We start from the raw sequence: 10071 nt of genomic DNA on the forward strand, positions 1-10071 counted from the left end.
ACCTTCCACCTCCAAACACTCAATCCCCAAACTTTCCTTCACCACCATGTTATCAACCATCATTTGATCAACCAATTCACTCTCTGTCTAGCTACTGCTTTCCTACAATGGCTCCGCAAATGTTTCCATCTAATCCGTTCTCTTCTCAACCAATGGAATTTTACCACAACCAATCTCAACCAACACCTCGTCCGAATGTGGATCTTGATCCGTTTGAAACGGTTCAAGAAACTCAATTCTTTTCTCAACCCCAACCGCAAACTAACTTTCAATCCCAACCACGCCGCCTATTGGACGAGTCAACCGATTCTTTCGATGAAGGCACTGTTGAAGAATCATTTCAAGAGCCCGAAGTCAAACCACAAACACAAAAAAAGGGAAAAAGGAAGGCTCCATGTAAAGGGTGGACGGATGATGAAGAGACTACACTAGCTCAATCATGGCTAGATGTGTCAAAAGACCCGATCCACAGCCACGACCAAGAAGACTCAAAAACTTTCAAAGAAAAAGTTTGGTATAACTTTTGTCACCGGATGAAAAAGAAAACCTGCAACCCCGAATCACTTTTAACATGGTCACATGACATGTAATTGCTTGATTTGGTTTTGGATGACGTGTATGTCTTGTACTAAAATTTTGAGAGCTGCTATCTTACAGATGTTGTGACAGACAGCTTATTGTGTTTTTCTTATCCCAGGTGTTACTTTTTCAATACGGGTGCGTCTTCAAGGGATTTCGATACCTTATACATGTGACCATTTACATTAAAGGTTATTAATACGAGCTAAAGGAATGAAATCCATTCATGTTAATATCATATGATTGGTTTATTCTCATTTATTATTCCATACATGTTAGCATTATTACTAAATCAATTAACTGACTTTTTAAAAATACAAATAACTAGATACAAACGTAAATTAAAACCATTTTACCTAAATAGTAAATAGCACAAATCAAAAAGCGTGTTGCTATTAATATTATATGACCTAACCTCAAAATGATATTCATTTTTACAAGTACTTCAAAATTAAGTTCACTTTTTACAGCTATTTTTAGTTTCATATGCTATCTATGGCTTCATACCACGTGGAATAAAAAAAAATGAATCCTGATTACGCCACCTTATCGAATTGAATATATATATTCTATCTGCAACAGTTGAATAAGAGGGAGATCAGCAGCAAGATATATAGTTTCGTTCTCCGTAGGGTAAAAAAAAAACTTGCATTGATTTGTTTATTACATACAGCATTCTAGTTTCTACCTATAATGATAATATAAATTAAAATTTAATGTGAAATTATTTATGGATTAAAGCAAGAAGCTAACCTAGAAGACCATAGATAATAAGGTGGTGATATGACTATACAACACGAACCCATGTCCCTCCACACATAGGACAGCCATGAACCCATCGGCTAATCCACCATGTCTCCCTCTCACTTTGAGTAGATGTATTGGTGTTGCCAGCTTGCGAGTTAAAAGCTGAAGTTTGCCTCAAACATCTTATACACTGCATAAAAGAATGTAATTAAAAACATTGGAGAAAAAAGAAAAAGAAATATGTAAAAATAAGATAATATAGCATACCTTGTACCAAACGCCTTCGAGACCGGTTTTCCAAACAGCAGTTACTACATCTCTTCGAGAGCCCATGATTCCAAGATAGGCACCCAAACCAACGGAAGTGTTTAACCCAAAAGCTGCATCTCTTTCAGACATTCTTCGTTTCCTTGGCCATATACGTTGGGCTTCATGGACATGAGTGGTTTCATTTGATGAATCTGAGGAGGAAGTGGAAGTGGAAGTGGAAGTGGTGATGCTCATTCGTGAAGAGGAATCATCGACAACACCAAAATCATCAGGATCAGACCATGTCCCACCGTATGTGTTTCGTCTGTGCCACTCTTCAGCTGGAGGATGGAGTTCTAATTCTCTCAGCAATAACCCAGCAGCATCTGCGCCTCTAGGCCGAGGCATATTCTGTCAAGTGTGAAAAAAAATAAATAAATAAGAGTTAAAGGAATGGAATGAGATGTATGTAGTACTCTTTTAGAAAACCTACCTGCATATGTGGGCCGAGTGATGCTTCGACGACCTCTGGCAAGACGGTGTAGTTTCCGTCTATGTAATGGAGGCGGACCTGGATGTTGGCGCTGCCTACCTGGGAAACAGGCAGTGGGTGTGCCAGACCTGATGTTCGTTTACACAGATCCATTAGTATCAAGAACAGCACCTTTACCTGCATGCACCCCATCACACATCAGATATCAAAACTATATATACTGCCCAAAGCAGACAAAACTGAAAGTACATTGCTATTTGTTAATTTATGAAAAGGACAAAAAGAAGAGAGGTCAAGTAATGGTCTTACCTCATCAAATGTGTAACCTTGACCAGCATTGCCCGAACCATATCTTGACCTATTCGCTGGACCTTCTTCAGGGCCTTTTGCTCCAGACCCAACCTGCTGCCCAGCCCGGGCAATGGCAACGGGCAACTCTTCTGTCCTGCCCAAAGCGGATGTAGCTTTTGTAGGAACAGAACTGACTTCTTCAACCTTTCCAGGCTGAGATTTATGAACAGCTGCTGCTGAATCTGTGTTTCTTTGTGCACCTATAAATCTTGGTAGTTGTATTCGCCGGAAGAAAAAGCAAAATAGCAAAAGTTGGCAGAGTCTATGAAGGAAATGGCAGTCCCCGATAAGCCTGACAGCTGGCGTCCCAGGGAAAGTTCCGGTGTTTATACTTATAGGCATAAAGGAAGGTGGACCAGTTATGGGATTGGGAGTCGTGTTGCTGTTGCTGTTGTTGTTGTTGTTGTTGTTGCTGTTAGGAGCACCATCAGACGTGTTGCTGATCTTAGCAATGGCTCCTTGTACCCATGCTTGGATTGGAGTGCTTGCTGTAGAACTTGCACTGCCATTTTGAGCACCTGGAAAAATGAAACAAAGTAAATGAATATCTAACCATTTAAGCATAGTATAAATAAATAATTCTAGGGCTAAACACAAGAAATTTCAATGTACTTTTGTTTATTTGTCTCTTGCTTTCGTTTCTTTCCATTACAGTATCCTACTTTCAAATTTTTTTTTTCATATTATGACATTGTACTTCAAAAATATCGACCCGATTGTAGCATTGTACTTGCAATTTTTACTTATTAGGACGTTGTACTTTTGAAAAATTTAAGGTTAAATGAAAGATATAGCATTGATTTATTTATTAGAGTATCATACTTCCATTTCTTCATGTTAACGTTCAACTTTGGAAAATGAAAAATCTACCCAATTGTAGCAACATCATCCAAATACAAAAGAAGTTTTGAATGTTGTAAGTGGGTAGATTTTGCCAAGTATAATGTTCTAAAAATAAGTATGAAAGTACAATGCTATAATTGGGTAGATAAAGTAAGATTCTTCAATAATAATAATAATAAAGTGAAAGTATAGGGATTTAATAGAAAGATATGAAATAGGATGCTATAATACACGAGTAAAAGAAAGTATGCTGCTGTTTCATGCATTTAACCCAAAAATCAACGAAAGTACGTTGTCATTTCTTGCATTTACCCAAAAAATCTACCCAAATATAGTGGTGAAATAGCTTTTTGTATAGATGTCGAGGCTATACATTTGTAAATTTTTCAATGTACAATGTTTTAATAGAAAGAAAGAGAAGTAGCACGCTATAATGAACAAATCAATGAAAATACATTTCTATTTCTAGCAGTTAGCCCAGAAATATTCCCAAATATAGAACTAAAAATAGCTTTGTATTTGAATGGCATTGCTATAACAGGATTAATGTTTCAAAGTACAATGCTCTAACATGAAGAAAACATAAATAGGGTGCAAGAATAAAGAAATCAATGAAAGTAGGTTGACATTTTTTGCAGGTAACCCATAACTTTAAACCAACAATAAATAACAAGTATAGTAAAAAGTAAAAACTAACCCTGTGTAGCTCCAGGAGCAGGAGTGCCAGTAGTTTGGGTGGTGGGACTGATGACCATGCTACGGTTGCCACTTGTCCCTGCAGTTACAGCATGACTCGCCAGTGTACGACAGAAGCTGGCATAACGCCGCAATCGTGTGATGAAATGTGATGCCAGATCAAGAACAGCATCAACATATGCCTACATATCATATTTCAGCCTTAAATTTACCAAACAAGTAACAATATCATCAATAAAATCATAATTCAGTTCAGTTCAGTGCCAACTGCCAACCTGGATGGTTAATACAAGTGCAGGGTCAACAGCCATTGCTTCATGGTCAATGTTGTTTAGTGTCTCACCCGATGCCTGCCATGGCTTATCAACTAGAGCTGAAGGATTAATCAGAGCCGATTCTATTCCTTTCCCCAACATATCAAGTAATAATCGCGCTTGCATATCCAGCACCATTGCTCTAACCTCTTGAGCATTTGTGCCTTCTAATAGCCTGCATTTTATCCTGTCTAATCCCTGCATTATTTTTTTTTTTTTAAATTAAATCCAACAGAAAAAATAACCAAAAAAATGAGAGAGATAGCTTAAAGAAACATACAGGGCCATATTGTTGTCTGTGCTGAGTGGAAGGAAGAGAATGAAAATCCGCATCCAGAACCGCAATCACATTGTTCAGTGAAACTGAGTAACAACACAACATCAACACGAAATGACAAAACTGACCTTCACTAGCAAATTTTTTAGGCCTAAAGTTTTTTCAGATTATAAACGTTGCTAATTCAAATTATTACCAATTCCATCCTCAGCAGCACTTTGTGTACAGCCAACAGCATCCCACCAATCAACTCCAACCATAAGACTCCACCAAAATCTGCAAGGCCAAGTATTTAGGAAAAAGAAATTGCATGTCAGCATTTCTGTCACGAGTTCTGTAGAAATGAAATTAGAATACCTTTCTGCAATTGCGCGTTCCCATGTTGAGGAGTTTGCTTTCACTTGACTGCTTGGAACAGCAGGGGGAAGAACACGAATTATCTTCAACATAGTACAATCCTTACTTGTATCATGCCACACAGTAGCAGAACAGCAACTCGTAGAAGAAAAAGCAGGAGAAGCAATTGCAGAAAAAACATTGATCTGATAGTTATCAACAGGTGTAAAACTCGAACCAGAAAAAATATGGACCCCACCTCTTAGAAACGCAACAGCAACCTCACCACCATGAGCAGAATAGACTATGCGAGCAAGGGTTCTAACATCACTTGGCAAATCAAAAGGATCAAAAACAACCCTTTTTGCCTTCTCAATGTCAGAATCTGACATGTTTATACCCTCAGAAGTCGATCCTGGTGTAGGTGTTGGATTGTTTTTAAAGTAATCAGTAGCTGGAATGCTTTTGTTCACTTTTGTGACCCACACTGTCTGCATAGGAGGTTGCCCACCAAAAGTGGATGTAGGATTCCCGAATATCGGATGCAGGACAACAGGCTCTAAAGAGGATTCCCATCTTTGAACTCTCCATCCAGTAATTGAAGGACCTTCATCTGGGTCATAAGGAGACATGTATTGACCTACATAAACAATGTCAACAGTTAACAAGTAACATAAAAGATAAATGTAGAAGGTTGAAAGGTTAAGTACCTTCAACAATTACAATAGCAATAACAGAGCCACCACAGGTAGGGTCAAAGGCAACTGCAGTGACTCCAGAACCCCATGTAGTTGTTGCTGCTAATTGAGCTGAAGCTTCAGGACTCACATATGCAGAAAAATTTGAAACAGGAGAACAATGAAGGGCAACCATGTCACTATAATCTTGTTCTGTAAGTTTCTTCCCTTGTTTACTTTCTGAATCAAAGTATTCCTGCCAGCTAAACAAATAAGAAGCTAACGAAGCAAAACCATCCCAAGAAGGTGGATTAAGTGAAGGAGGGATCCCATTGGTGGTGCTAGTCTTTGGAGTAGCTTGAAATCCATTCCCAAATCCAGGAGTCACCTCCCAAACAACAACAGTAGATGGGTTCACAATTGGGACTCCTGCCACATGTAAAGCTCCTGAATCTGTAACAATTGCATCAGCTGCCATAATCCCACTAGGCCCAGCTCCCAAGAGGCCTTTGCTTGTGCAAAACCATTTAGATGTGCCACTTTGATTCAGTGGCCATTCAGACCAGTGGAGCTGAATAGATCCAGATGAGAAAACAGAACATACACACAGAAAATTTGGCCATCCGGCTGGAGCTTGAGGTTGTTGTGAGAGAAATTTTTCTTCAAATGGTGACTTTGTAGAGCTACCAGATCTTGAGGAAAGCCACCTATACTAGTTTTCAGAAAAAGAAAGAAATGTCAAGGATGATTCATAGTTTGAATATAGATAACCAGAGGGTATAAGTATCATACAGGAGACACCCCAGATAGCCACTTTGTTATGACTGCAATATCCTGTCTCCACTCATGTTCACGTTGCCAACAACTAGCATCTTTAACCAAACTAGTTGATCCCTGTATTATCATTAAACATGTCAATGTCAGTATCAGTATCAATGTCAATGTCAGTGTCAGTGTCAATGCCAGTGTTAGTGTGTCAACCAAAAAAAACTTGGCAAGATAACTTAGCCCAAACAGAAAGAATGGTTAATCTTTTCTACAAATACTTTTTTCCAGTAAAGAACAACAAACATTAAAACTAATAGCCTTACTTGCATACAACAATACCCAACTTCCAAAAGAATGAGGTAAGCAGGAGGTAAGATGTACACAAACAGTGAAAGCAGATACTAGAAGTAAAGCAGGCAAAGCTTACATGGGAAGGCTGAGTCCAGATAGTTATCCTCCCATGAAAGTTAGCAATTAGCAAGGCACGAGGGCAAGATGAAGGTGACCATTCAATAAATTGAACTGAATCACGTGGAGAATCTGGCATAGTTATTCAATCAAAAAAATTCATGACTTAGAATAAAGATATACCACAAGGAACAGTTTAAAGAACTTTTATGCATGTTGGTGAACATATTGCCAAGGAAAAATCAGTGCAGTTGTTTTTGATGTGTGTGATAGATTGGCTATCCAATGCTATTGAAAAAGCCATAAATAGAACCAGCATGAAAATGAAGTCTCCTAAAAGAATTTCACACACAGTACCTGCTATGACATTGAATACAGTTGACTCGGTAGGTCGTTCAGGGATCACGATATGTATTGGAATCCAAAATGGTGGATTTGCATTAGAACTACAAGAAGGAGAATAAATCTTAGAATGAAATGTATTAAGTATTAACCACAAAGAAATTTTTTCAAATTGTGGAAGGTTAACATGAAATCGTGTGCATACAATATGCCTCCTGAAACTGAACTAGATGATAAAACTTGAAACTTTACCAATACACAAAGTATGTCTGCCAATGTCACATGGTTGGAATACAGATAATATTTCATTACCTTGGTATACGTGCACAGGTCTCTGATGCACATGCTATGGCATTCAGCTTTCCACACCAAGCAACAGCACTGTTAAAGCACTAAACCCAATTAGATATTACTAATAGTCAAGTGAAGTAAAGGAAATCCAAACACAGCAGTGATTTATGCCACAAAAGCTAAGGTTTAGATGTTTCCATACAAAAATAAATGGTTCTATCAAATCTGAGATGAGCCACACATCTAGAATGGATGATCGGGTTGGTAGATAAAGGTATATATGATCCAGATCAAGCAGCATCCTATTTGATATGGATGCCAAGTGATCAAACACTTGGAAACAACAATAACCAGTAAGAAATTGTTTGCACAAATGAATGGTCAAGAACTACAGTGGATACATTTGATTACATCAAGATTAGGGGGTCTTTAGGATTGCTAATAATTATAAGGTGCTTTAGTGCTTATTAGCTTATTGCGGTTTGCTACATCCAATAAGCTAGTAACAGCTTCTGTTTATTGACTTAAAGAAGCACTTTTGGAGAAATTGTTTCATTAATTTATCATCTCTTTGTGGTTAGGTACCACTAATAAGCAAATTTGAGTGTTTGGATAAGTGTTTTTACTTTAACTTATCAGCTTATTGTGTATTGGCATCATAAAAGCTAATCCAAACAGTTTTTCTTAAACTGTGTTTGGTACCTCATAAGCTAATAAACACTTTTTATAAAAAAAAAAAAAAAAAACATAAGTTGTTTTGAATAAGTTATCCCAAAACACCCCTAGATAGAGAACATCAAGATAGGCCTGCCTACCAACCAAATCAGTTGGAAGAAACAACTCACTTTACTAAACCTTCTATTCTAAAAAGGTAATAAAACAAATCCACCTAAATGGCCGCACAAATTGTACTTCCTGTCATCCAATCAAAAGAAATAGCACCTAATGTGTTTGTTTAAAGTCGACCAGGTAATTTTCAAATCCAAATAAGCATTTTCATCTTCATCACAGTGGTGATTTCACTTAATTTCAGATATAACAGGAAATGTTGCAGAACATAAATGTGGCGTCTAAACTATATGTCTTTCGTAATGTTATTGTTTATTGCTAATTCATCCGCATACAAAGTGGGTTAAGAATGGAGATATGTTACGAATGCTAGTTTTTTAGGCTACAGAATCAAACTACCAAGAAAATAACGCAGATTACGCATCAATTAAGAAAAATTAAACTTCAAATATAGAAATCTGAGTTCACTAAACACCAAGGGGAAATACCTAAAATTGCGACAAAGTTCAGGGACACTCATTTTATACTGCAAATTAGACCTTGGCTGCTTAAGCCTGATACAAAAGACGGTTGCGGGATTCACAGAATCCTCATCCATAGGATCCCCGGCAGTTCCACCTCCTTTATCCATATCACTATCGTCTCCACCACCGGCACCGAAATCAGCAACAACAGCGTCTTCCGGAGGCTCGTTAACAGCAGAAGTATCAGCTGTAGCAGTGGCAGCAATACTTGTACCACCAGATGAGGATTCTTCTTCGGAGTCTTTATTATTGTAAGCAACAGGGCCAGACGAGGCACTCATCTGAAAGAACCAATTAAAGGGCCAAAAACCCTAATTTATATATCGATGTAGAGATAGAGAGAGAAAGAGGAGAGAGGAAAAGATGAAGTGGTGAGAAAGTCGCAATTGAGGGCGACAGGAATGACTGGAGATAGAGAATTGCTTTGTTTTCTGTCGAGAGATCGAGAGGGAGAGAGTGAAAGTGGGGTTAGGGTTCGTATAAAAGAAATGGGTGACAAATGGAAAAGGGGGCAGATTTTTTGGGTGGGTCTGTCCAAAACAAATGTTTTCGGTTAAAACAAATCTCCTACTTTGTTGTTTTCATAAATATATTATTACATCACTCACTATTTGTTACTATTTTATTTTTAAAGATATAAACAAATGAATACTTTATTTAAGTATAAGGTAAATGTGACTATCTCATATGGTAAAAATATAAGGTTCTAAACAATTTGTGGTAGTTTCACGAAAGTACGTTATGACTTCAAAATTGTATTTCATGTTAAGTGTTAACAAAATGTCGTCTTAAATATATAAATAAATAGTAGGAATATATATATATATATATATATATATATATATATATATATATATATTCGCCTTAAGTCATACCATATAAACGACGTGGCTCGTAAAAACTTGGGGTTTGACATTATCATCAAAGTCGCGCCTAACGTTATTTAAAAACTTAAAAAATACCATTAAACTAAAAATTTTCGTAAAAATGCAATAAATTTTATATTTCGTTTTTAAAATATCATTGTGACTGAAAAAAATTTATATTCAGCCAAATGGATATTTTAAAACAAGTTTTAAAGTTTGTTATCTTGTCATAACATTTTTAATTCAATGGTATTTATAAAACACTTTAAATAGCTTGTAATTTGTTCATAGCTTTTTCGGTTCATAATTTAATAATCAAATTTTTTATAAAAAAAATGTTAACATTTGTTATATATATATATATATATATATATATATATATATATATATATATATATATATTTATTTTTGTTGCGCGATTGGTCCCTATCTTACCTAAAAAGACTATTTTGCCCTTAATTTTTTAATTTATTTAAATAAACACACCCCAACCCCACTTCCACCTCACCTTACCTTACCTT

The 10071-nt window shown here is 36.7% G+C and overlaps 1 protein-coding gene across 1 annotated transcript; it reads right to left on the bottom strand.

The window, feature by feature from the left end:
• Positions 1-947: 947 nt before the first annotated feature.
• Positions 948-9157, bottom strand: SFR6 (sensitive to freezing 6). Its single transcript, XM_079043868.1, has 16 exons — positions 8649-9157; positions 7393-7461; positions 7096-7184; positions 6758-6870; positions 6355-6456; positions 5596-6274; positions 4907-5525; positions 4746-4825; positions 4553-4635; positions 4234-4470; positions 3960-4140; positions 2378-2937; positions 2069-2245; positions 1594-1986; positions 1333-1516; positions 948-1152 (listed from the first exon to the last, which is right to left on the bottom strand). The coding sequence occupies exons 1-15, from the start codon at positions 8963-8965 to the stop codon at positions 1367-1369; spliced, it is 3849 nt and encodes a 1282-aa protein (XP_078899994.1). The 5' UTR covers positions 8966-9157; the 3' UTR covers positions 948-1152; positions 1333-1366.
• Between the last annotated feature and the right edge of the window lie 914 nt (positions 9158-10071).

The sequence above is a fragment of the Lactuca virosa genome, chromosome 4, assembly GCF_052849685.1.
Source record: "Lactuca virosa cultivar CGN04683 chromosome 4, Lactuca_virosa_CGN04683_v6, whole genome shotgun sequence".
Taxonomy (NCBI): Eukaryota; Viridiplantae; Streptophyta; class Magnoliopsida; order Asterales; family Asteraceae; genus Lactuca; species Lactuca virosa.